We start from the raw sequence: 27,302 nt of genomic DNA, 5'->3' as shown, positions 1-27,302 counted from the left end.
AGTCTCGGGTCAGGAATCGGCCGGGGGGTCGTAGGAACGCCTGTTCATCTCACCTTCTGGAAGGCCAGAGTGGACTCGTCTCCGTACTGGTTCCTGAAGTAGTCGTACATCCCAAAGTCCGTCTGTCTGCCCAGCTGGTCACGGGACTTGCAGTCAGGGATGCACTCGATCACGCCACACTGAATCCAGACAGAGGGGAGGAGTTACTGGCCTGACCCGCTGCCCCCCTGCCTCGCTCACTGTCCCGCTGCCCTGCTGCCTCACTGCCCTGCTGCCTCACAGCCCTGCTGCCCCCCTGCCTCGCTCACTGTCCTGCTGCCACACTGCCCTGCTGCCTCGCTCACTGTCCTGCTGCCTCACTGCCCTGCTCACTGCCCTGCTGCCTCACTGCCCTGCTGCCCCCTTGCCTCGCTCACTGTCCTGCTGCCTCGCTCACTGTCCTGCTGCCTCGCTGCCTCGCTCACTGCCCTGCTGCCTCACTGCCCTGCTGCCTCACTGCCCTGCTGCCTCACTGCCCTGCTGCCTCAAGGGGATGGAGGCTCTACTTACCCCGGGGGCTGTAGCCACCACTCTGTAGGGAAACACAAACAGGTCCAGTCCCACCAGCTGGAAGATGTTCTTAAACAGACCGATTATCTGTAGAGCCAGCATGTCCTGAAGATGGAGAGGGAAAAAAGAAATGGAGAGAATAATTTAAAACAAAGAATTACTAATCATTTTTTAAGTGCTGGGTTTGTACAATATACTTGTGTGTGTTGATTTATCCACCTCACCTGTCTACAGTCATCTCCGACTTTAAAGATGGCTGCTTGCCAGACGATGCGGCGGGCAACATCTTCGCTGTCCTCTCCGTCCTGAGAGTCTGAGTGACAACGCAGGCCCTCCTTCTCCAGCTCGCTGACTCCACAGCGCTTCACCTTGAACTTGGCCAGGTAGGGGGCCTTGGCGGCGCTGGGGGAGACAGGCGGAAATTACACATCCTGATTCCATCCGGAAACAGCATAAGAACGGCCAGATATCCACACCCCACTGAATGCTTCCGTATATTCCACGGCCTAATATCTTCTGGAGGGTCTGTGTGAGGTATGAACAGTGACGGCTCTAGCCCTTTGGTGGCCCTAAATGACATTTTATTCGGGGCCCCCTCCTCGCTGAAGGTTGGTGGCCATAGTGTTTGGGGGCCACCTGGTGGTCGGTGGCCCTAAGCGACCGCTTATGTCGCTTATGCCTGGAACCAGCCCTGGGTATGAAAAACATCACTGAATATCAATAGATAACACAACGTGTACCTTTGCATGGGTGTTCCAGACTTGTAGTCGATGTCTAGTACGATGGCCTCTGGGTTACTGGGCAGGTAGCAGCCTGCATGTTAACCACCAGGGGGAGGCAGAGATACAGTTAAATAAAACCCACACACACCTGCTTCCACTTAGCACAGCCACTGATATATTACTGATTAAAGAGACCAAAACCCCAGGGACACAACCACTCCCATGTTTAGTAAAAGCTCACTGCAACCAGACAAGCACGCACAGACAAAACAGACTCAGTCTTCTACAAAAGGTTACCTGGCTGGACTTTGATGTCGGACAGGGCTTTAAGACACGCCCTCTTTCTCTCGTCACCCTTGGGGGTTGGTCTGAAAAACAGCAACACTTCAGGGATCCACCATCTCATTGGTTAACAGTAGCGGACTAGGGAGCAGGATGTGAGGTCATCAGGTTAGATTTGCCCCAGTGGATGTTAGCCTTACTTGATGATGGCGGAAACGTTAGTGATTTTGTCAAAGAAGTCAAACTCTCTCTGGAAAAAGTCTTTAGCTGCACCGGACTGAGAGCCGATTATCTCCTCAACCATCTCCTCCAACAGGTCTCCGATGTCAGCTAGAGAGAGAGAGACAATGAGAGTGTGTGTGTGCGCGTCTCTCTTCAAAATTGTCATTTGCTTTAGATGTGGGCATCTGCTAAATGACTAAAATGTCAAGGTAAAAGTGTGTGTTTCCAAGTACAGTGTGTGCAGGTGAGTATGTACATGTGTTTGTATTTACAGTATATGAGGGATAAAGTACTGTTGGATCCCTATAGTGCAGAGAATTGCTGATAAGCTTCAGGACTTCCATAAATTCAGGGAAAACCCACACTAACACAGTTATAAACAGCTCTATATAGCCTCATTTAAGCCAGCTAATCGCGTAATCACTGATCAAGGAACACGATAGACTAAACGTTCAAATCCTGTTGCTGCAGGATTCAATTGGGTATGGCAATATCAACCTAATCCATATCCTGTGTGTGTGTGTGTGTGTGTGTGTGTGTGTGTTTCTCTCTCTCTTACGGTCTTTGTGGTGTCCCTCCTCATCCAGGTAGATGTTAGTCTTCATGTTCCAGATGAACTGGTGGGCCAACAGCTGAGACTTCTGGGCCGCCCAGAGTATGTACTCCCTCACATAGCCCATCTGTGCAACACACACACAGTATGCAATCTCTCTCACACCGACACACAGCAAAAACATGGCAGCAAGTTTGACGTAGTGCGACTTTACCTTGTCATAGCGAAGGGCCTGAACGATCTGAGGGATATAAAACAGGATGGCATCCTAGAGGAACAAATCGGTTCGTAGAGATTAGTGACACTACAACATGTCTGTCAGTCTGCGTGCGAGTTGGTGTGTTTGGGTTTCGTACCGGAGGAAACGAGCGCAGTACTTTAACCCCGTACTGAGCAGTCAGGGGGTGTGGGGGGTACATGGATGAGAAGTACGACAGGCCGGTCGGGGGGTCGGCCGGAGCCCAACACAGGATGTGGCTCAGCTCGGGGGAGTCGGCATCGATGGTGTGCCAAGTCACCAGGAACTGGAGAAACACACACACACACACACACACACACACAAAACCCAGGACTAAATAAAACCTGTCTGGACAAGCCTCTACGAGGTGTGGTAAGAGCTGGTCAGTCCTGCGTAGCCAATGAGCAGTGGCTCACCTTGACGGCCTCGGGGACGTCGCTGACCGCTCCGGGGTCGAGTCTCACCAGCCGGGTCACCTCGGCCACTATCGAATCGTTCTTAAACCTGAACACACGGTGGGCGTGTCACAGCACAGTTCAAAGTTCACACGCAGAAAAGCTCATATGTAACCCAGACAGGCATGCTTGTTGGATTGTGAAAGCAGGTGTGGGCTGGCTGAGCTACTCCCCTGCATTCTTGGGCACTGAGAGATTGTGTTCATAAGTTACAGTCGCATTATTCTTAAACCCGAAAGACATACAAGAATGAAGACTTACAATGGAATCTCGCAGATGTGTGTGTGTGTGTGTGTGTGTACCTGGCAGGTAGCTGCATGGCCAGGTAAGGCGCTATACTCCAGGCCAGGTTGACATTGTCTTTCCACTGTTTCTCACTCAGGCTGATGTACTTGGACCTCCAGTTGGCGATGCTGGTCTCCACTGACTGCTCTGTGGCGATGGCCAGCTCCTGTGTGCACAGGGGGTTGTACCACGTAGTCAACCGCTCAATCTCACTGGCCTAGAGAGAGGAAGACCGGGACCAATTGACAGGAGAGACAGACACAGAGACAGACACAGAGACAGACACAGAGACAGACACAGAGACAGACACAGAGACAGACACAGAGACAGACACAGAGACAGACACAGAGTGAGGGGGTGTCGGCAGGTAAACAGTAATTCAAATGAAATGAGTGACAGTCACAGGAAGTGTCTGTGTCCTGGTTTTCACCGAGTGTGAAGTCCTCTCCAGACAGGGCTTACCAGTAGGGCCAGCAGAAGTGTCCGGCGCTTCATGTAGTACTTATGGAGCTGGGTCCCCCTGTTACTCTTCTTAGACAGGCCTGGGGACAGTAGAGACATGATCACATTCATCTGGAGTCAACTATGGTGACCCCATTTAGACAGATGGCTCAGTAACATGATTCCATACGTGTTATTGCATAGTTTTGATGTCTTCACTATCATTCTACAATGTAGAAAAACTTTAAACTAAAGAAATACCCTTAAATGAGTAGGTGAGTCCGAACGTTTGACTGGTACTGTACGTGTGTGTGTTACCTGACTTCTTGGATGCTGTGGACATGCCAGAAGACAAGGGGTAGGTGTTGATCCAGCCACTCTGACCACTCTGCTGGGAGCGGGAGCTGGAGTCATGGGATGCTGTTGACCTGGGGTCCTGGGCTGTCATCACCGACAGACTGTTCAACGAGGGGTCCTGGTTGTCTACACACACACACACACAGACACACACACGGACACACACACGGACACACACACACACACACACGGACACACACACGGACACACACACGGACCCTCAGAAGACTGACCAACGCAGACACTTTTCTATCCCTTATGCAAACTTACCCGTTGGTGTGTTTTTCAGATCTCTTCACAAACTCAACTGTCTCCTGTCTCTTCCTGGATTGTTCCCTGTCCATTAAACTCCTTCAGCTTTTCCTCTCCCTCTCTAGCTTTTCCTTAATCTCCATCCGTCAGTGTATATTTGTATAGAATAACATGCATCCATGATATCGTTTCCCTCCCTCATCCATTATTTATCAACACAGCCACACACCATCACCAATATGAACCGAACATTGTGAGCCACAGGGAAATACCATATAGATGAGATAGTAAGCATTATACCAGCATTCAATGGGGAGGAAGGTGTTTACCAAGCGCGGTATGATGAGTTGTACAGTGATAGACCTGTTTTGAATGAGATGGCCATGCGTGGATTCCACAGGCGGTGGTAAAATATAGCGCTAACCACTGACTGGTCAGAAGTTATTTTATCCACCTAACCACAAAGGGTTAGGGCTAGCCTTCTGATCCCAGAACCCAGGTCAGTTAGGGTTCTGATCCCAGAACCCAGGTCAGTTAGTTCTAGCCTCCTGATCCCAGAACCCAGGTCAGATAGGCTTCTGATCCCAGAACCCAGGTCAGTTAGGGCTAGGCTTCTGATCCAAGAACCCCAGTTAGGGATCTGATTCCAGAACCCAGGTCAGTTAGGGTTCTGATCCCAGAACCCACATCAGTTAGGGTTCTGATCCCAGAACCCAGGTCAGTTAGGGCTAGATTAAACTTGGAGACATATCTGATGTGTTATGACTGAGGTCAGGTTTCTCTCAGGGTCGCTGGGGAAAGGGAGGAGCAGTGTGGGTGGTGGAGAAGAAAAACAACCTCTCAAATTTCTCAATTTGTTTTGTTTTTGTGTTTGACAAATTGACAAATCGAGCAGAGGGGCGGATCGGCATGATATGTACAGAATAGCAATAATAATAGAGAATCATGCATTTTATCACAGGTGGCAAATCTGTGCCTGACTTCACAGAAGATAAATAGACAGATAGGTACAGTACGAGACGGAAGGAGAGACCAAGGAGATCGATACCGAGAAGAGAAATATAAAGTTGTACAGAGAGAAAGAGAGACCTATGAACAAAGAAAGAAAGACAGAGGAAGCGAAAGGAGACTGACAGAGAAGAAGAGGAGAGATCGAAAAGAAATACAGGCAGAGCGATAGCGAGGCAAAAAGGTCTGGCCAACGTTTTTACGAAGAGATGTTACCAGCTGCACAGACCAGGCGCCAGATTTGACCTGTGTAAAACATGCTCCAGTTGTCTTGCCGTGCTGCTGTAAATCAGCCGGGGTCCCCACCGCTGTAGGCTTACTTAGCATCGATATTGGAGTAGTGCTGGACACGATTAGCGATCCAAATATCCCGGCAGAGAGGGTGCTGGGGGTGGGCACGGCGCCTAGCTCACCAGGAGGGACCAGCTGGCACGCTGCCAGGTACTTCTTGTCCGACAGGATGCTGGCGTAGAAGCGGATCATGAAGCTGATGTCCTCGCGCAGGCGCTTGTCGCCCTGGGTGGGGAACTTAGGAGGGGCGCTGGAAGGGGTGGAGAGTGGGAGGCGGGGAGAGACGATTCAGATATTGACCGATGCTGATTGTAAAGAGAAACGTATTTCTTATGTCCGTAGTGAGTCAGGTGTACTGAAGGGCTGTCTTACTGTGTGTGTGTGTGTGTGTTTACCTGAAGTAGTCGAAAGCGGTGGAGTAGATCTTCTCTCGAAGGACATTTCTGATGGTGGCGTTGGTGACTACATCGGAATGGAGTAATGCTAGACCCAGAGTTAGGAGCCTAAACACACACACACACACACACACACAAACAGCCAAACACACACACACACACACACACACAAACACAGTCATTGCATCAAAGAGTTGTGTTAATCATGATAATGAAAAAGCTGGATCTCGTGTACGTTTGAGTGTTTATAGTGATGTATTTGTGTGTTTATAGCATACATGTGTGTTTATAGTATATATAATATATATATGTATGTGTGTGTGTTTATTGTATATGTTAGTGTGTTATATGTATGTTAGTTAGTGTGTTATATGTAGTATATATATATATGTTACTGTGTGGACCTGAAGCGGGGTCCGATTGCAGCTACGTGGCGGTTGAGGCTGCCATTGGCCCCGCCCACGTTGAGGGAGAGTGAACGTTGTAATAGGCAGCCGAAAATCTCCACCTGGTCTTCACTGGAATACTTAGCTATCTCAAACCTCTGGACCAGGAACTGGAGAGAGACGGAAAATAAAAACATCTGGACGCAACAGCACCCATAGGACAGCTCAATACTGCCGTGTATTAACCAAGCAGACACCCACCTCTATCCAGATGCAGTGAGGGGTGACGTCGGGGGGACACGGGGCAGGCTGGCTCTCCTCTGAGGCAGCCAGGGGGTCCGCCTCCACTTGAGCATCAGAGAACAAGCCCATCTTCAGCTCCACGGTCATCTGCCAAGCCCCGGCCATCTCACGCATGAACTACAGGGTGAGACGGAGACAGATGTTAAATGTGAATGCTGCTTCATACATTCACACACGACGGTCCTTGAGCAGCAGGTCCGTTCGGACGCTCACCGGGACCTCCACTCCGGTCCGAGCAGCCAGCAGCCACTCCCAGCAGGCGATGGCCGTCTCCATGCCGTGCTCCGTGAACATCTTCAGAGGAGACCAACACAGGTGGTGAAGAAGCTGAGGATCACAATCTAAAGACGGGGAGAGACACAGGCAGAGAGAGTGAGGGAGAGACAAAGCGAGAGAATGAAAAAGAGACAGACAGAGGGGAGCATTATAAACAGGTTTTGATTGAATTTGCCCGTCTGGCTCTAAGGACCACATCAATTCAAAGATGCCTCCCGGTGGACTGTTTGGAAAATGTCTGGTAACTTGTCAGCCCACCTTTAGTGCTGATGAGCAGTGCAGCCAGTTTGAACATGTGTTCAGTGAAGGCCCCGTGGTTCTGGTTGTCCAGAGCTTCGGTCATCTGTCTAACCATCAGCCTGGGCAGATCTGACTGGCTACGCACCGCCTCACTGAAATGGATCATACCTGCCACCTGGTGTTAGGAACAGACACACGCACCATGTCAGTGACAGTGACTGACTGAAAAGAAGGAAGCTGGTTAGAACTCCCTGTTTGTCGCTCGGTACCTCTCCAGCATAGCGGTTCCTCAGGTTGAGTGAAGCCATGAAGTTGGAGTAGTCTTTCTTCACACAGGCTGGTCTCTCTGTCAGCTGGGTGATCTGGGGGAGAGGAAGGGACTGAGTGACTCCGAAACCTAACCCTTAATGCTAAACCTAACCCTTAATGCTAAACCTAACCCTTAATGCTAAACCTAACCCTTAATGCTAAACCTAACCCTTAATGCTAAACCTAACCCTTAATGCTAAACCTAACCCTTAATGCTAAACCTAACCCTTAATGCTAAACCTAACCCTTAATGCTAAACCTTAACCCTCAACCTGATTAGAACCCTAACTTTAACCCCATGCCTAAAAGGGCATTTAATAAATGTGAGGACTGTCAAAATGTCTTCATTTGTCATATTTGCCATTGGTTACTATACTATTGAGGACATCTGGCCCTTACAGGCACAATAACACTCATGCACGTGTACCACGAGCATACACACAGGGTAGGATTTAGATTTTTTTTGGGTGGGCAGTTTTGTGTTGAATGAGCAAACAGGATTGTTAATAGAAATATTTTGGTTACAAACCCAAGTATAGCAAAACAAGTCAGTGTGTGTGTGTGTGTGTGTGACTCACCTATGGTGTGGTGTATGTGTATCTCTCACCCCCAGCGTAGTGTGTGTGTGTGTGTGTGTGTGTCTCTCACCCCCAGCGTAGAGTGTGTGTGTGTGTGTGTCTCTCACCCCCAGCGTAGTGTGTGTGTGTGTGTGTGTCTCTCACCCCCAGCGTAGTGTGTGTGTGTGTGTGTGTCTCTCACCCCCAGCGTAGAGTGTGTGTGTGTGTGTGTATCTCTCACCCCCAGCGTAGTGTGTGTGTGTGTGTGTCTCTCACCCCCAGCGTAGAGTGTGTGTGTGTGTGTGTATCTCTCACCCCCAGCGTAGTGTGTGTGTGTGTGTGTGTGTCTCTCACCCCCAGCGTAGAGTGTGTGTGTGTGTGTCTCTCACCCCCAGCGTAGAGTGTGTGTGTGTGTGTGTGTGTGTCTCTCATCCCCAGCGTAGAGTGTGTGTGTGTGTGTGTGTCTCTCACCCCCAGCGTAGAGTGTGTGTGAGTGTGTCTCTCACCCCCAGCGTAGAGTGTGTGTGTGTGTCTCTCACCCCCAGCGTAGAGTGTGTGTGTGTGTCTCTCACCCCCAGCGTAGAGTGTGTGTGTGTGTGTGTGTCTCTCACCCCCAGCGTAGAGTGTGTGTGTGTGTGTGTGTGTCTCTCACCCCCAGCGTAGAGAGTGTGTGTGTGTGTGTGTCTCTCACCCCCAGCGTAGAGTGTGTGTGTGTGTGTGTCTCTCACCCCCAGCGTAGAGTGTGTGTGTGTGTGTGTCTCTCACCCCCAGCGTAGAGTGTGTGTGAGTGTGTCTCTCACCCCCAGCGTAGTGTGTGTGTGTGTGTCTCTCACCCCCAGCGTAGAGTGTGTGTGTGTGTGTCTCTCACCCCCAGCGTAGAGTGTGTGTGTGTGTCTCTCACCCCCAGCGTAGAGTGTGTGTGTGTGTGTGTCTCTCACCCCCAGCGTAGAGTGTGTGTGTGTGTGTCTCTCACCCCCAGCGTAGAGTGTGTGTGTGTGTGTGTCTCACCCCCAGCGTAGAGTGTGTGTGTGTGTCTCACCCCCAGCGTGGAGTGTGTCTCACCCCCAGCGTGGAGTGTGTCTCACCCCCAGCGTGGAGTGTGTCTCACCCCCAGCGTGGAGTGTGTGTGTGTGTCACCCCCAGCGTAGTGTGTGTGTCTCACCCCCAGCGTAGTGTGTGTGTGTGTCTCTCACCCCCAATGTAGTGCTCTGTCTGTTGTAGCCAGCGAAGTGCAGTATGCTCTCTGTAGCCATGGCCAGGCCGGTGTGTTGGGACAGACCAGACACCCAGTTCTGGTGCTTGTTCAGGTACTCCTGGAGTTCAGGGAGAACACAGCAAAAACACAGAATAAGATAAGACTCATCGGAAACCCGAGAAAAGGGAACCTTGGGAAACTGTCCCTTACAAAGCCATACAGAAGCTCTTGATAGCAGCTTTCTTTAATAATAATAATGTTTCCATTTGCTTAGCCTTTATACATTTGTGTCTCTCACCTGCAGATGTGACTTGGTAACAGAAGGGGCCCACTTCATGGCTTCTTTAAGGATCTCCCCACAGCGAGCAGCAAAGTCCTTCACTATGCTCTATCATCAGAGAGACATGACATCAAAGCATTTATTGATGGGGAAGAACATTAATATTTTCACATTTACATTAATTTATTATTGATCTTGTTAGTATTAGCAAGCGCTAGTCGGCCGCACCAAAACCTGAGTGTTTTTTTATCATATAGCTTGTTGTCTTTTTAAATAGTGAGATAACTTATCATAAGGACTTTTATTTCCATAATGATTAAAACCCGTTCTCATGTCCTCTTTATGGCAGACACACTGAGCGAGATGTTTGGAACATCAACATAAAATCATGACTGAATCCCAATACAGAATCATACATTACTGCTAATATCTTGTAGTGATGTCCAAGCCAATCCCCAGGCCTAGCATCATTCGTGACACCCACACGTGCCTACCTCTCTGGCCTCGTAGGTGTCTGGAACGGTGATCCTGTAGGGGGTGTCGGGGATGTCGTAGTACGGCTGGTCCTTATGGATGTCCTGCCAACGACAACACAATCCAACGATGAAGCACAGGAAACAAAACTGACCCTGGGTCAGAGGGTGCGTTTCCGTACCGCGCTGAGGGAGAGCGACAGGGTCTGCAGGATGTCCAGCATGGTCTTCAGAACCCGGCCACTCCAGAGAAGATGGGGGAAGGTCTCAGCCAGACCGGACAGGTATTTGTCGGCCACCCTGCGAATTCTCTTGTGGATGTGGTTGAAGTTGACCAATAGGAACTGAGCGTGTCGCTCTAGCTCTTCCTCATGAGCTTTAGTCTTCGGCTGGGGAGAAATAGGCAGAGAGCGAAGTTGAATGGTTAGACGCAATATTGTAACGATCCTCAAATGTTCACTATGATTTGTTAGCTGGTGTTCATTGTTACACATTCACTGTTACGCATTAAGCATACCCCATTAAGTGTTACACGTTCAGTGTTTCCTGATGATCTTACCTTCTCAGCCATCATCTGTAGGAACACTTCGAACACCTTGTCACCCACTGCGATCACACACTGCATCATACCTGGACGGAGAACGACACACTCATCATCTGTCTAAAGGTATTCACTTGCAAGAGAGTACACTGAAAAAAGAAACAACATATGCAAAACAGAAAAGGAACAAATAAACATTATAACTATTAAAATTACTGTAAATACAGAGAGACACCTATAGGTGTAGAGCAGTGTTTACCAATCCGGTCCTCGGGACCCAAAGGGGTGCACATTTATGTTTTTGCCCTCACACACCTGATTCACTGTCTAACGCGTGTGTACTGACTGTCTAACGCGTGTGTACTGACTGTCTAACGCGTGTGTACTGACTGTCTAACGCGTGTGTACTGACTGTCTAACGCGTGTGTACTGACTGTCTAACGCGTGTGTACTGACTGTCTAACGCGTGTGTACTGACTGTCTAACGCGTGTGTACTGACTGTCTAACGCGTGTGTACTGACTGTCTAACGCGTGTGTACTGACTGTCTAACGCGTGTGTACTGACTGTCTAACGCGTGTGTACTGACTGTCTAACGCGTGTGTACTGACTGTCTAACGCGTGTGTACTGACTGTCTAACGCGTGTGTACTGACTGTCTAACGCGTGTGTACTGACTGTCTAACGCGTGTGTACTGACTGTCTAACGCGTGTGTACTGACTGTCTAACCCGTGTGTACTGACTGTCTAACGCGTGTGTACTGACTGTCTAACGCGTGTGTACTGACTGTCTAACGCGTGTGTACTGACTGTCTAACGCGTGTGTACTGACTGTCTAACGCGTGTGTACTGACTGTCTAACACGTGTGTACTAGGGCTGCACGATATACCGTTTCAGCATTGACATTGCGATGTACGCATCCGCAATAGTCACATTGCAGAACGTGCGATTTAGTAAGGGAAACATATCAGTCTACAATATATAGTTTTTTCAAAACCAGCATTATATCTGTCTGATATAAGGTCATTTACTCTGATTTATGGGTTACTGAATACACAGTTTATTATTATTTTAAACACGGTTCGTTGCTGCGGCATACTGAGTGTCTAACACACATACTGAGTGTCTAACACACATACTGAGTGTCTAACACACATATTGACTGTCTAACACACATATTGACTGTCTAACACACATATTGACTGTGAAATACATGTGTATCTGTCTAATACATGTTTAATGCTGCTCACCAGATTTGTCCTTTTGAATGGCTCGGTCCTCAAAATAGCGGAACATCACCTGGAAACGGTCAGAGTCCAGGGAGCGCAGCATCCTAGTGAGAGGGGAGAAATGGATTGGAAAGTAGGCTAGGTTTTTCTTCGTACCTACCACACAAAAACCAGCTATAAGCGCCTTGCTATTCCTTCCTCACCTCATGTATTCCAGCCTGTAGACTGACAGTAGATAGGTAGACATGGCAAAGTCAAGTTTGTTGATGAGAGCAGCCACCTCAGGAGGAGGATCCAGCAGGTTTATAATGGTACTCCTCAGGTCATTAAGCTCCGCCTGAAACACACACAGATACAGAATGTGTACAGGCATAAACACACGTCCTACTGAAGCTGATGTTCCCTGTGTGTGTGTGTGTGTGTGTTTTAGGTCTAACTATACTCATGGGGACCAAATTTCCCCATGAGTATAGTAAAACCAAAAAAAATTGACTCATGGGGACCTTTTGCCGGTCTCCTTCAGGCAAAAATCAATTTCCGGCTGAGGGTTTAGGTTTATGGTCAAACTTACAATTCATTTTTGAGTTAGAATTGGGGTTTCTTTAAGGTCCAGGCATTGTTGGTTAAGTTTAGGGTTAAGGTTAGCCATCACATCTAGGTACATTTTAGGCATAAATGTTACTTTATTGAGGTTAAGGTAAGGTTTAAATTAGGGTTAGGTTAAGGTAAGAGTTAGGTTTAGGGTTAAGATTAGGGCAAGGGAGCATGCAATTTCTATTTTACAAACTTACATACAAACTTTGTATGTGTGTGTGTGTGCACGTTTGGTGGTGTGTGTGTGTGGTGATGTGTGTGTGGTGGTGATGTGTGTGTGTGTGGTGATGTGTGTGTGTGTGGTGACGTGTATGTGAGTGTGGTGAAGTGTGTGTGTGTGTGTGTGGTGACGTGTATGTGAGTGTGGTGAAGTGTGTGTGTGCACATGTGGTGATGTGCACGTTTGGTGGTGTGTGTGTGTGTGGTGATGTGTGTGGTGGTGGTGTGACATGTGGTGACGTGTGTTGACATGTGTGTGGTGATGTGTGGTGGTGTGACAGGTGTGTGTGTGTGTGTGTGGTGAAGTGTGTGTGTGTGTGTGTGGTGAAGTGTATGTGTGTGTGGTGAAGTGTGTGTGTGTGTGTGTGGTGACGTATATGTGAGTGTGGTGAAGTGTGTGTTGAAGTGTGTGTGTTTGTGTGTTTGTGTGGTGAAGTGTGTGTGTGTGTGTGTAGTGACGTGTATGTGTGTGTGGTGAAGTGTGTGTGTGTGTGTAGTGACGTGTATGTGGTGAAGTGTGTGTGTGTGTGTGTGTGTGTAGTGACGTGTATATGTGTGTGTGTGTGTGTAGTGACGTGTATGTGTGTGTGGTGAAGTGTGTGTGTGTGTGGTGACGTGTATGTGGTGACGTGTGTGTGTGTGATGGTGTGACGTGTGTGTGTGTGATGGTGTGACGTGTGTGTGTGTCTGTGTGGTGGTGTGACGTGTGTATGTGTGGTGATGTGTGTGTGTGTGTGTGGTGATGTGTGTGTGTGTGTGGTGAAGTGTGGTGGTGTGACGTGTGTGTGTGTGTGTGTTGACGTGTGTGTGGTGGTGTGATGTTTGTGTGGTGGTGTGATGTGTGTACCGCTGTGACAGTGTCATTCTTCAGGGCGGAATTGTACTGCAGTTCTGAGCGTAGCGGTTCTCCGCTGGGGAAGGTGAGGAGAGGAGACTTGGTGGCGATCTCACACACTCCTTCATACCACTCTTCTGGCCACAGCCCTACAAAACACACAACGCTCATAATGGTAAACCTACGGGTACTGAAACAGTATGAAGACACAAAGACCTTCCTCTGTAGTCAGTCATACTGTGGGATTGGTATAAGGCCAACATTATAACAATGTTTATTTGTTATAATGTTAGAACTATTTAAAGTAAACCAATCTAGTTGGTACAGTTGGTTTCAACTCTGGATGCTAACTACCATGGTATATCAGATACAGAATGTATGAGAGTAAAAATACTTAAAGTTTAAAGGTAACCTTTGTGTGTATGCGAACGATTGTGCAATTGTGCACCAAAGGGGAGTTATATGGCCAATATAGCACAGCTAACATGCTTAATCAGGCTACTCTGCTTCAGGTATACTGGCCATATACCACATTCCCCTTTGGTGCTTAATTGCTTTTATAAAGACGTTACCAAAACCATTACCAAAAACCACCTAAATGATTTAAAACAAAGAAATTGTCAGGTATTCTCATACACGTGTTATCTGATCTCCAATCAGCAATTAGGGTTGGAACCACCAAGTTAATAATGCTCTATTTTTTATTTTAAATCTCAACACTGACCTGATATCTCAACAGTATGTTATTATAAACCCCAACACTGACCTGATCCCTCAACAGTATGTTATAAACCCCAGCACTGACCTGATCCCTCAACAGTATTTTATTATAAACCTCAATACTCACCTGATCCCTCAACAGTATTTTATTATAAACCTCAATACTCACCTGATCCCTCAACAGTATGTTATTATAAACCTCAATACTCACCTGATCCCTCAACAGTATTTTATTATAAACCTCAATACTCACCTGATCCCTCAACAGTATTTTATTATAAACCTCAATACTCACCTGATCCCGCAACAGTATGTTATTATAAACCTCAATACTCACCTGATCCCTCAACAGTATTTTATTATAAACCTCAATACTCACCTGATCCCTCAACAGTATTTTATTATAAACCTCAATACTCACCTGATCCCTCAACAGTATTTTATTATAAACCTCAATACTCACCTGATCCCTCAACAGTATTTTATTATAAACCCCAACACTGACATGATCCCTCAACAGTATGTTATTATAAACCTCAATACTCACCTGATCCCTCTACAGTATGTTATTATAAACCTCAATACTCACCTGATCCCTCAACAGTATGTTATTATAAACCTCAATACTCACCTGATCCCTCTACAGTGTGTTATTATAAACCTCAATACTCACCTGATCCCTCTACAGTATGTTATTATAAACCTCAATACTCACCTGATCCCTCAACAGTATGTTATTATAAACCTCAATACTCACCTGATCCCTCTACAGTGTGTTATTATAAACCTCAATACTCACCTGATCCCTCTACAGTATGTTATTATAAACCTCAACACTGACCTGATCCCTCAACAGCAAATCCCATCACAACAGAATAAAGCCAGAAGTCTCTGAACAGCTTCTGCAGACGTGGCTTCGCTTCCTTGATGGGCGGCAGACGCTTTGTCAGCTACACAGAAAAGACGACACCTCATCAATAACAATATGACCATACCGTTATGTAAGTACCGCAAAGACGCTCTGTGCTTTGAGTCAATACTGGGAGAAGTGTTAAAAAAGATATACCACATACCACAGCAATGACAGGAATGAGCACCCCAAGGTTGCCAGCACTGCTTGACGCCTGTTGAAGAACAAAAATGAGACCATCTCTAACATAAGCTTGTTTTCCCTGAACCCGGTGGTCACGGCTAGTGTTAAAGCGGCGGCATACCTTCAGGGCAGGGCCCTTGTCTGGAGCCCTCTCGCTGGCCCTCTTGCCCTCAAGTCCCAACTGGACAAAGAGCTCCAGTAGATTGACCAGCAGCTCATCTACCATCTGCTCTGCCGCCAGGTTAGCTGCAATGTTCGCTAGGGCGTTGATCACTGCCAGGGAACAGTGTCTGAAACACACAGCAGACGAACATAGTCTTTAGGGGAGTGGGTCATCAAGTTGCCTCTGTGTTGAGAGGAGGGATTAGAGGGCGGGAAAGGAGCTACAATTTGAGGGGCCAAAGACACCTGTATCCATGGTCTTTGTAGTCCTTAGTAGAGTAAACCATCGACGACGCCTTCACACTGATCTGCTGGAACAGGTTCCACACCTCCTGGTAGATGTATAGCTGTGGAGAAAGACAAGGACACGTTTACTGAGAGACCAGAGGGAGAGAGGAGGAATTACTTTAAAAGACTTCAAAGTCCTTTAAGACTTAAACAAAGCTACATGTATTGATGTGTTGAAGGGCTTTGTGTGTGGTCTTTAGGTCCCTGGGTTAAACGAGCACAACTGCTATATACTGAACAGTGTACATTTTGTTATGACAAAACACACATATCTGTAGGAAAAATTGCGTAACTATTTCAAAACTAGATGTCTGATGTACATAATCCACCAGAGTGGTATGTCACGGATGCTCTGATTGTACATGACTTGTATGTCAACCTCGAGAGTACTACATGATTTGTATTTTCAGAGGTATTACATGTATTTGTGAGATATATATAGTGGATATAAAAAGTCAACACACCACTCTTAAAATGACAGGTTCTTGTGATGTAAAAGAATGAAAGAAAAATAAATCATGTCAGAACTTTTGCCACCTTTAATGTGACCTATAACGTGAACAATTAAATTGAAAAACAAACTGAAATCATTGAGGGAAAAAAAAAAAAAAAACTCATAAGGGTGCACACCCTTAAACTAATACTTTGTTTGAAGAACCTTTTGATTTTATTACAGCACTCAGTCTTTTTGGGTAGGAATCTATATAAGCATGGCACATCTTGACATGGCAATATTTGCCCACTCTTCTTTGCAAAAGCGCTCCAAATCTGTCAGATTGTGAGGACATCTCCTGTGCCCAGCCCTCTTCAGATCACCCCACAGATGTTCAATTGAATTCAGGTCTGGGCTCTGGCTGGGCCATTCCAAAATGTTAATCTTCTTCTGGTGAAGCCATGCTTTTGTAGATTTGGATGTGTACTTTGGGTCATTGTCGTGCTGAAAGGTGAACTTCCTCTTCATCTTCAGCTTTCTAACAGATGCCTGAAGGTTTTGTGCTAAAAACTGTTCATAATTCCCTCCACCCTGACTAAGGCCCCGGTTCCAGCTGAAGATAAACAGCCCCAAAGCATGATGCTGCCACCACCATGCTTCACTGTGGGTATGGTGTTCTTTGGGTGATATGCAGTGTTGTTTCTGCGCCAAACAAACATTGGAATTATGGCCAAGAAGTTCAACCTTGGTTTGATCAGACCATAACACATTTTCCCACAAGCTTTTGGGAGACTTGATGTTTGTTTTTGCAAACTTCAGCCTGGCTTGGATATTTTTCTTTGTAAGAAAAGGCTTCAGTCTTGCCACCCTACCCCATAGCCCATTCATATGAAGAATACGGGAGATTGTTGTCACATGTAGCACACAGCCAGTAATTGCCAGAAATTGGCAATTACTCTTCCAAGAGGCTGTAGGCCTCTTGGAAGCCTCCCTGACCAGTTCTCTTCTCGTCTTTTCATCAGTATTGGAGGGATATCCAGTTCTTGGTAATGTCTCTGTTGTGCCATATTTTCTTCACAGTGTTCCATGGTTTATCTATTGCATTGGAAATTCTTTTGTACCCTTCTCCTGACTGATATCTTTCAACAATGGGTTCCCTCTGATGCTTTGGAAGCACTCTGCGGACCATGGCTTTTGCTCTGAGATGCAACTAAGAAAATGTCAGTAAAATCCTACTAGAACAGCTGAACTTTATTTGTGATTAATCAGAGTCACTTTAAATGATGGCAGGTGTGTAATGACTTCTATTTAACATGAGTTTGAATGTGATTGGTTAATTCTGAACACAGCCACATCCCCAGTTATAAGAGGGTGTGTACACTTATGCAACCAGGTTATTGTAAGGTTTTAATTTTTAATTTTTCCCCCTCAAAGATTTCAGTTTGTTATTCAAATGACTTGTTAAAGGTCACATTAAAAGTGGAAAAAGTTCTGACATGTGTTGTGGAAATTATTGAACTGATGTATACTTGGTCCTATACATGTATGAATGGGTTACTAGTTAAAAGTACTGAGTCCCCATGTTTGGATAAGAAAAGGAATGTAGGAGAGAGGGATCTGGTGTTTAGGGTCATTATTGACTGGTATCAGCAGATTATAGGGTTACTCGTAAATCGGTAAATCTGTATAACCCATCAGTGTCTATCTGTTGTTTGTCCAGATGCTGTAAATGTCTTCTCCTAGAGTTGAAGAGGTTACCCATGTGGGGGAGGATAGCTTGCCCCTTGTGTGAAGCCTAGGTAGTAATAGAACAAAGGGAATGTGTTCTGTTGAGTTAAGACAGCTTCTTACCACACCCCTTTTTCCTCTATAAATACAAACTGTTCATGTATTAAGTTAGAGAATCCTCGGATGATTATGTTTGTAAGCATTTGATGCGTCTCTCTATTTGCAAATAAACTATTAAATTGTGCAAGAGAATTTTGTCTCTGTCCTTACTCCTTTAAAAGTTCTGATCGATGAAATTGCCATCACACATGATTTATCTTTGTCTCATTCTTTTACATAAAGAAATCTGGCATTTTAACAGGGGTGTGTAGATTTTTATATCCACTGTGTGTGTGTGTGTGTATATATATATATATATATACTGTATGTGTCAACATGTATACACAGGCCCCAGCGGTAAAAGAGACCTTGGTCTCAGTCTGTGTTCCTTGTTGAAATAAAGGTTTAATAATAAAAAAAACTGATGGGACTCACATTCCCAGTGATGACCATGCATCCCAGCTGATCTATAATGAGTACATCTAGCTGCGATGGCGGCTGGCAGAACTTCTGCTGTAGGATCTGTAGGATGGGCTCCATGACGCGGGGCGTGTCCCTCAGAGCCACCGCAATGTGACCCAGCGCTCTGATGGTGTGGTCAGGGATCAGGTGGGCCTCTCTGGGGGAGGGACAGAGACACACGGTTTGTCAATGGTGTAGTCAGTCACAGCTTGTGACATGGGGATTGGTAAGAGCTGCTGTCAATTGTTCTAGCCAATAGGATCACTTGAAGTTTCATAAGCTAACAGTGACAGTAATTTCAAGTGATTCAGTCGGTTAATAAAAACAGCGAAAGCTAATGTTGGAAGGGTCAGATATGAGACTTACTTGTCATTCTCCTGGGAAATATAGAGACGATTGGACAGGCTGGCAAGGAAAGCTTCCACTATAACACTGTCCATAGTCAGACCTGCCTTCAGACACCTTAGAAAGAAGAGAAAGAGAGAGAGAGAAGAAGGAAGGAGGGACGAGATGAGGAAGAGTGATGTCCTGTTTTTACACAGGAAGTTACATCCAACACCCTTGTATGTTCTCACCTGCAGATGTTATCTATGGAGATGTCCCGGAGCTGTTCGTACATGGACGGCTGGCTTTTCTTATTGGCGTGAGCGCTGAATGTGGACTGGGAATGCTCATTGGTCACATGGATCTTGATCTCACCCGTCCCGGTGGCCGACTGGCTGTGGTACTTGTAGAGCTTCACCAGGACAGGAGATGGCACCACCAGGAAGTCTCGGAGGGACATGGTGACCGAGTGGGCCACCACTGGGAACCGCTCGCACAGACGACCCAGACCCTAAAACCACACGGACACGTCGCGCATTACGGCGTCTTTATCAACCCGGTAGAAGACGGAGAGAGGCGTCAAGACGGAGGACGTGAACAGACAATTCAGTTCCTACCTGCAGACAGCAGATGAGCAGAGGCATGTGAGCGATGATCACTTTACTGGAAGTCTTGGACTGCAGCTTCTCTGACAACTTGGTGCAGAGGTTCTCAGCTCCTGGTCAAAACGTCAATGCCAGTTGGGATTTAGTCTAATCGAAATCCATAACCTGGGCAATTATTTCAATAAATGCCCACATGCATGGACACGTAAACACACAAGTCTGAACAAACACAAACACACACACACACACACACACACTCTCTCTCTCTCTCACCCTGCTCCTCAGTGACAGCCCAGACCATGAGGTCCACGCAGGCGGCGTTGGCCTGGCAGCGGAGCTTCAGAGGACTCAGTTCACTGTGCAGGTACTCCACATCGTGGAGGATCCTCTGCAGCTCTGACTGGCTGCTGCTGAACTGCTCCAGAACAAAGTCATGCACCTCCTTCACGTAGCCCGTCTGCAGGTCTGGGAACAGGAGCATACCCACGTTCAAAACACGCCAGCAGGACAGTAAGCAGCAACGTGGAATGAACGGTCCGCAGAAGTGCTTCAGAGCGAACAGCGAGCAGGTCATATCGGAGGATTTCGGTATATTAGACATGGTACGAGTGAGGGTCAAGTTTAGGGTGAGGGTCAAGTTTAGGGTGAGGGTCAAGTTTAGGGTGAGAGGTCAAGTTTAGGGTGAGAGGTCAAGTTTAGGGTGAGAGGTCATTGTTAGGGACCCAGCGGGTTTTGTTACCTTTCAAGTTGTACAGCGTGTCCCTCAGCATTTTAAAGATGGCAACATACAGCGGATCACTGAAAGTCTTGTAGTACAGGTGCACACCTGGGTTTAACTAGAGGGGGAACACAGCAAACCTGGAAACATGTCGAGGACTAAACTGGAACAGTGCTTGGATTGAAATTCATTCAAATGCACCTACCTCTAGAAACTCCTGCAGTGTGTCATCCAGTTTTTTCAGAAAGGACTCTGAGACAAACTGCTCAACCTACAAAAAGGCATATGGGACACTCAGAAAATAATTCTGAAAAACTTTGAGCTGTTTTCATTGTACAGTTTTATAGCAGCCACCCACCATACTGAGGAGCTGGCGCAGAATATCCAGAGGAACGTCAAACTCTCCCTGGGCACTGCCCGTAAACAGAGGAGACACAGAGAAACTAGAACTGATAGTGGAGAAGTAATAGTCTGGGTCCACAGCACTACCGTCAGGGAGATACGAGCCTGGACGAAGGGGGGACACTCAGTAAGCTATCTGCCAAAAAGTGACACACAAATGCCTGAATAGCTAACTGAAATATCCAAGAAATGCATCTCTGCCTGTCTGTGTGCTTACCCTCAAAGTACTGTGCTGAAGGGTCAGCTGGGGACCTGGGGGTCAGTCCTGCTCTCTCTGGACTGGCCTAATGACAACACATCGGTTCACAAATTTCAATACGAGGGCAATGTATTAGTAATACAAGGTAAATGTAGTATTTATACGAGGTAACTGTAGTAGAAATACAAGGTAAATGTGTTAGTAATTTAAGGTAAATGTGTTGGTAATTTAAGGTAAATGTGTTGGTAATTTAAGGTAAATGTGTTAGTAATTTAAGGTAAATGTGTTAGTAATTTAAGGTAAATGTGTTAGTAATTTAAGGTAAATTTGTTAGTAATTTAAGGTAAATGTGTTAGTAATTTAAGGTAAATGCATTAGTAATATAAGGTAAATGTGTTAGTTATATAAGGTAAATGTGTTAGTTATATAAGATAAATGTGTTTGTTATATAAGGTAAATGCAGTAGAAATATTGTGAAGCTTAAATGTAGTAATGTTATTGACACACTGAAGCAGTAGTAGCAGAGGTAGTAGTAACACTGTACTAGTAGGAATGGTACAGTACTGTAACAGTACCTGTTGTGACACACTGGAAACAGAGCTTCCTTTACGCTTGACCGTGTTTCCATGACAGACAGTAAGCAGGGAGGTTGGCATGATGGAGCGGAAATCGTTGAAAGAACATCGTCGCGACGGGTCGGCGTCCTCTGTGCCGGGCACGGGCGGGGCTGCTGCCCGCGGAAAAAGCTTGGACAGCAGGGGCTCCTCAGTGTTGCTATAGCGACCAAAGGCCCGGGCCACGCCCAACAGACAAGGCACAGTGTACCGGCACAGGTATTCTAAAGAAGAAGAGGAGGAGAAATAAATAAATTTTATAGTCCCTCTAGTCGTTTCACCACACTACTAAATTTAACTAAACAGGACCCATCCTTAATTCTAGAATGAAGTGCATGCTGGGACCTTGATCATGGCCCTCTGGCTTCAGGCAGATGTCCAGCAGGACCTGCATTAGGTCCATGATGGCCTCCAGGATGCGTCCTCGTGAGGTGCCATCGCGCTGCGCCACGTCGGCAAGCAGAGTGACCAGACAGAAGCAGAAGTTCTCTGCTACAGGTAGGATGTCTGTAGGACAAGAACATACATAACCATTCAGCTGGAAGCTAAGCTTGACCTCATATTGACCTGTGTGAGACGGACAAATGCCGTGGTCTCCTTTACCTCGTCCTTTGCTTCCACAGCTGTCTTCAATCCATTGCACTTTGGGAAGTCCCTTCAGCAGGCCCAGCAGATAGGGGACGATGGCGTCTTTGTGCTGCAATGAGAACACGATTCACAAACCGTTACAGCAAAAAAAAAAAAAAGCCCCTGAACAGATTTGGGGAGGCAGGCCCAGGTTGCAGTAGATAGGAGGTGGTTAGTGGCTGGAGAAGGTCAGGGATTCGGGGAACATCTGTCACATTATTTAAATGCAACGTTTAATCAATCAATCAAACGTATTTATAAAGCCCTTTTTACAACAGCAGTTGTCACAAAGTGCTTTACAGAGACACCCGGCCTTAAACCCCAAGGAGCAAACAACAGTAGCGTTGGAACTCCCTAAGAAGGCCGAATTTTAGGAAGAAACCTAGAGAGGACCCAGGCTCAGAGGGGTGACCAGTCCTCTTCTGGCTGTGCCAGGTGAGATATTAAGAGTCCAATTAGAATAATAAATACATTTCTCTGGGCTAAATCCAGAGTCTATTTGATTCTAGACTAGGTCAAAAGTATGACCAGGTGGACAAGGACAGGGACAGCAATGGGCCCCCCAAACCAGGTACTCCACAGGTGTGGACCAGGACCTCATCTCCTCCTAAAATGTTAAACTGGAGGAAACTGAGGAAAGTTAGAAGGGCATTCCTCATATTCCCCAGCACAATAATATAGCAGCGTAACACCATGGAACTGAGACGGGGGGGTCCGGCGACAGGGTGGCCCCAACCGGGGGAGGCCCCGCACAGGGCCCAACATGCAGGAAATCAATCCACCCACATTGCCAGGCATCAACCAAAGGGACACCCACCAACCGCAACCCCCCTGAATGAGGGCCGAGTATTGCCAGCAGCGTACAGCCCAATTGCACAAGTGCGCAACAGAGAGACAACAACAAGCCAGTGACTCTTCCCCCGAAAGGCATTGGAGGGAGGGCATCCCAGTGGCGACAAGAGCCCACCTGGCAAGACAGCAAGGGTGGACAGTATCAAGACTACTGGTCACCTTCATGCCCCTGGGCCAGGCTACACCTAATTATAAAGCGTGCTGTAGAGATGAGTTTTTAGTAGACACTTGAAAGTTTGCACTGAGTTTGCATTTCTAACCTTAATTGGCAGATCATTCCACAGTAGTGGAGCTCCATGAGAAAAGGCCCTGCCGCCAGCTGTTTGTTTAGAAATTCTAGGTACCATTAAAAGGCCTGCATCTTGCGATCATAGGTTACTGGGTAAGTATGTATGGCTGGATCATTTCAGCAAGGTAAGTAGGAGCAAGTCCATGTATTGATTTAAAGGTTAAGAGTAAAACCTTAAAATCAGCCCTAACCCTAACAGGCAGCCAGTGTAAGGTTGCTAGGACAGGAGTAATGTGTTCAAATTTTTCTGTTCTAGTTAGGATTCTAGCAGCTGTGTGCAGCACTAATTGAAGTTTATTTATTAATTTGTCTGGATAACCAGAGAGAAGAGCATTGCAGTAATCTAGTCTAGAAGTAACGAAAGCATGGATGAATTTTTCTGCATCAGTTTGACAGAAAGTTTCTTTTTTTTTTTTTCTAATTTTTGCAATGTTTCGAAGATGAAAATAAGCAACTCTTGAGACATATTATTTTATATGTTCTTCAAAGGAGAGGTCAGGGTCAAGGGTAACTGTAACTGTTAATGCTGTCGGAGATTAGGCCCAGCGGTTCCAGTTCAACATACCTGTAGATCAGATTCAACCAGGAAGATGCCCAGAGCTATGACCGCATCTCTCCTCCTCTCATCCAGCTGGAACACCCCTCTGAAATCTACTGGACACATGCACTGCAGCTTCTGGACCTGAAACAGAAAACCAACAGCAAACTAGTGACTTGCATTTTGCGTTTGACTAATCAGACCATTAACCTAGCCTTCACCATTAGGGGAATTAACTGAGGATCTGGATCTATAGGAGCAGTACAAATTCTATAGACTGAGTCGCTTGGCTCTGTCATATCCTTACAAGGTCCTTCCTGTGATTGTTACGGAAGACACTACATTTTCATCTTTGCCACCCTCTGACTCGCAGTGTGAGAGGTTGACATTTCGGCATTTTCAGCACACCACCTCAAGATCAATCTTGGTATGACCCTGGATGACACACTGTCGATCTCCGCAAACGTCAAGTTGGTGACACAGTTGCCTATTGGGAACCAATGCTTGCCATTTTCATTCATATTGTGTAAAGCATCGTCACTATCACTGGGTAGTGTGGAAGCTCCATCCAGCTGTTATGACATGAATGCTCTAACTGTATGTTGCTCTGGATATGGGTTTTTCAAGAATTACTAAACAATTTATATTTAGAAATGTTACCGAAAGCACCCAGAAAATGTCCTTGTGGCAAAAGAATGAGCTGCTACTGAACATAGAACATACTTTGTCAAAGAGGAGAACAACAGTTCTTAACAACTAAGGAAAAGTAGCCTTTTAAATATATAATGTTCTCTCCAACTCATGGCATAATTGGCTGCATTTGTTTAAGAGGAAACTATGAACTTCCCTTTTATTCTGTGGTATTGTTAGCATGACTGCGTTCCAGGCACAGAGCCAAGCAACAGAGGACCCCATCATTAATTACTTAACGGGGATCAGCATTTAAGCTCAGTGGGTGGGATTACAGGCAACTGTCTACTCACCACTCACCGAGAGCAGAAGTCAGAGAGATAATCCATGTGCAAAACAAAAAATCACACAGTCATACACAGAGCAGTGCTGCATGTAAATATCAAATCTTCTATCAAGAGGTTTGGATCACCATGACCCAGGAGTGTCAAGCTAAGAGTGCACTTCCCCTGGGCGCAATAGCAAGGTTGTTTTGTAATGCAATACAGTGCAAACAACTTTCATGCTTTAACACAATTTAAAACGACACTAGTTTGGCCAACAACTTCTCTCACCCACTGAATCAACACCAAAACCACAGGTGTCACAACCCCACAGTCATGTTGTTGGTTTTATAGAACTGTGATACAATATAATGTGATATTATTCAAAACTAAACTGTGTTTAAATCACAGAAGATTGTATGACAATGAAGAGAATACAGCACATTCAAGTTAACAATGAATCATCCAATGATAAATGTTGACACATGAATGGGGGCGTTCCCTTGTTATAATAATAATTTGTATGCTAACTAACTTCCTCATTCTCTGACGGAATGAAAACCCACCATCGTAGAAAGACAGCTACATGCGTAGTTAACAAGTGATTATCTACAATTAATAAACTAGCCAGCTATGTTGTAAACATGTACAAAACAGTCTTTTAGCATGGTCGTGTTCTGCATTTTGTGAGACTGAAGCCAAAGTCAAGGGCCTGCGCTACTTGATTTAGAATGAATGACTAGCGGTCTGGGCTATATCGTTACTGGGCTAGCAGTTTTCCGGCAACAACAGCTGTCTTGCAAAACTATTAACGAGCTAGTCTCGCTAGCATAAACAAATAATACCACTGTATAATCTAGCAAAATAGCGATAACATAGGCTTGTTTACATAATTCCTCGTATTACTAAGGTAATTGCCAATTTAAATAGCATTAGCTCACATCCGAGGCATTGCAAATAATCCTCACCTTTTCTATCGGCGCTGGTCGGTGTGCAGCCAACGAGCGCGCCAGGGACAAGACAGTATTAAAATAAAATCCTCTCGTTCCTGCAACTTTCACAGACATCATTGTAATTCAAAACAAACACTTAGTAAAAACATTTTACAGCACAAATTGCTGTGAAGGGGACAAGCTAGCTAGCTAGCAAATATTAGCGATGGTCGTCTCCTAGCGGAGACAACAACTACGGTGAGCACTAGAGTTCATGCAGCGCAGTACAAGGTCATCAGAAAAATGCGTTGTTAGTTTTACTTAATGTAGCAGTGATTAGGGTTTAAACTAAATATGTGACTGAATAATGAATAATGTCTGTTGAGAATAAGACATTTAATAATTATAAAGTAATACATTGTGTTGTCCTATTTTAGAGGCTATTAGAGATTCATTGTGCGATTGTTGGCCATTGGTTGTAAAAGTGTCAGCAAAAGGGGGTTCCCGAAAAAAATGAATGAAGTCTCGTATGTGCCAGTTAGTGCCACGTCAAAATGTCTCACTTGGAAACTTGGAATTGCATGATTAACTAAAGTGTGATTGTGATTCTTCTTATAGATTATGCACATATAAACGTATTACACATCCAGTCCACACCAAAATGGTAGGTCCTTTTTTGTTATGAACAAAAATAGTTTAAGACCGATGTTTCAAACAAAATATAAAATGGAAGACAAATCTAGAATTACTGGTAGAACAACACTGTCAGAACCTACGGCACACCTCAGTTATATGGTACAAACACACTTTTAACCTTTTACAAATACATGTACATACAATACCTCTAACAAAAACATCCGTTACAAATAATTACACATATTTTTATGAACCTGGTGCTTTGAATCCTGAATGCTAATCTAGTAACAGCTGAAGGCACAAAGGCTATGATGTATGGCCAAAATACTACATCTAAGAGCTGTTTTTATGCTAAATACATCTTTTATTTCTTATGGGATTCACATTCAACTGTAGGTTATAACAGAATGGCACAATCATAAAACAAAACATGGCAACAAAGAAAAAAAATTACTGGCCCCTGTTCAAATGTCTGCATACCCTTAGTTCTTAATACTGTGTATTGTCCCCTTTAGCATCAATGACAGTGTGCAGGCTTTTGTAATAGTTGTCTATGAGGCCCCAAATTCTTGCAGGTGGTATAGCTGCCCATTCATCTTGGCAAAATGCCTCCAGGTCATGCAAAGTCTTTGGTCGTCTTGCATGAACCGCACGTTTGAGATCTCCCCAGAGCAGCTCGATGATATTAAGGTCAGGAGACTGTGATGGCCGCTCCAGAACTTTTACCTTTTTCTGCTGTAACCACTGGAGGTTCTACTTGGCCTTGTGCTTAGGGTCATTGTCGTGCTGGAAAGTCCAAGAGAGTCCCATGCACAGCTTTCATGCAGAAAAATACAAATTGTCTGCCAGTTTTTTTTGATAACGTGTTGCATTCATTTTGCCATCAATTTTCACAAGATTCCCTGTGCCTTTAAAGCTCACACACCACCAAAACATCAGCGAGCCACCACCATGCTTCACTATGGGGATGGTATTCTGTTCACTATAGGCCTTGTTGACCGCTCTCCAAACATAGCAGTTATGGGTGTGACCATAAAGCTGTATTTTGGTCTCATCAATCCAAATTACAGTGTGCCAGAAGTTGTGAGGCGTGTCAAGGTGTTGTTCGGCATATTGTAACCAGGATTTTTTGTGGCATTGGT

The 27,302-nt window shown here is 45.7% G+C and overlaps 1 protein-coding gene across 2 annotated transcripts in view; it reads right to left on the bottom strand.

The window, feature by feature from the left end:
* pi4kaa (phosphatidylinositol 4-kinase, catalytic, alpha a) overlaps positions 1-25,794 on the bottom strand; it is a 28,818-nt gene extending 3,024 nt beyond the window's left edge. The window contains exons 1-46 of one of the 2 annotated variants that reach the window (XM_010905395.4): positions 25,561-25,794; positions 23,667-23,783; positions 21,937-22,030; positions 21,679-21,840; positions 21,295-21,557; positions 20,738-20,804; positions 20,477-20,625; positions 20,324-20,389; positions 20,140-20,236; positions 19,674-19,865; positions 19,413-19,513; positions 19,047-19,306; positions 18,838-18,933; positions 18,445-18,628; positions 15,708-15,808; positions 15,421-15,589; positions 15,280-15,330; positions 15,048-15,156; positions 13,499-13,635; positions 12,042-12,175; positions 11,860-11,942; positions 10,629-10,699; positions 10,252-10,458; positions 10,091-10,174; positions 9,615-9,704; positions 9,315-9,434; positions 7,525-7,617; positions 7,274-7,430; positions 6,953-7,080; positions 6,698-6,856; positions 6,455-6,606; positions 6,051-6,158; positions 5,685-5,905; positions 4,066-4,230; positions 3,769-3,848; positions 3,324-3,523; positions 2,983-3,070; positions 2,685-2,852; positions 2,543-2,596; positions 2,335-2,455; positions 1,754-1,883; positions 1,569-1,639; positions 1,290-1,362; positions 774-951; positions 550-654; positions 54-179 (exon numbers count right to left, since the gene is read on the bottom strand). In XM_010905395.4, the coding sequence (XP_010903697.1) occupies positions 54-179; positions 550-654; positions 774-951; positions 1,290-1,362; positions 1,569-1,639; positions 1,754-1,883; positions 2,335-2,455; positions 2,543-2,596; positions 2,685-2,852; positions 2,983-3,070; positions 3,324-3,523; positions 3,769-3,848; positions 4,066-4,230; positions 5,685-5,905; positions 6,051-6,158; positions 6,455-6,606; positions 6,698-6,856; positions 6,953-7,080; positions 7,274-7,430; positions 7,525-7,617; positions 9,315-9,434; positions 9,615-9,704; positions 10,091-10,174; positions 10,252-10,458; positions 10,629-10,699; positions 11,860-11,942; positions 12,042-12,175; positions 13,499-13,635; positions 15,048-15,156; positions 15,280-15,330; positions 15,421-15,589; positions 15,708-15,808; positions 18,445-18,628; positions 18,838-18,933; positions 19,047-19,306; positions 19,413-19,513; positions 19,674-19,865; positions 20,140-20,236; positions 20,324-20,389; positions 20,477-20,625; positions 20,738-20,804; positions 21,295-21,557; positions 21,679-21,840; positions 21,937-22,030; positions 23,667-23,783; positions 25,561-25,662 (5,883 nt within the window). In that variant the 5' untranslated portion in view covers positions 25,663-25,794. The remainder of the gene's footprint in view (positions 1-53; positions 180-549; positions 655-773; positions 952-1,289; positions 1,363-1,568; positions 1,640-1,753; positions 1,884-2,334; positions 2,456-2,542; positions 2,597-2,684; positions 2,853-2,982; positions 3,071-3,323; positions 3,524-3,768; positions 3,849-4,065; positions 4,231-5,684; positions 5,906-6,050; positions 6,159-6,454; positions 6,607-6,697; positions 6,857-6,952; positions 7,081-7,273; positions 7,431-7,524; positions 7,618-9,314; positions 9,435-9,614; positions 9,705-10,090; positions 10,175-10,251; positions 10,459-10,628; positions 10,700-11,859; positions 11,943-12,041; positions 12,176-13,498; positions 13,636-15,047; positions 15,157-15,279; positions 15,331-15,420; positions 15,590-15,707; positions 15,809-18,444; positions 18,629-18,837; positions 18,934-19,046; positions 19,307-19,412; positions 19,514-19,673; positions 19,866-20,139; positions 20,237-20,323; positions 20,390-20,476; positions 20,626-20,737; positions 20,805-21,294; positions 21,558-21,678; positions 21,841-21,936; positions 22,031-23,666; positions 23,784-25,560) is intronic. The other variant, XM_010905398.4, reaches the window with a different exon arrangement.
* Positions 25,795-27,302: the final 1,508 nt, after the last annotated feature.

Source organism: Esox lucius, chromosome 14 (assembly GCF_011004845.1).
Source record: "Esox lucius isolate fEsoLuc1 chromosome 14, fEsoLuc1.pri, whole genome shotgun sequence".
Lineage (NCBI taxonomy): Eukaryota > Metazoa > Chordata > Actinopteri > Esociformes > Esocidae > Esox > Esox lucius.
The sequence above is the reverse complement of the archived record's forward strand: the minus strand, read 5'-3'. Positions and strand labels throughout refer to the sequence as shown.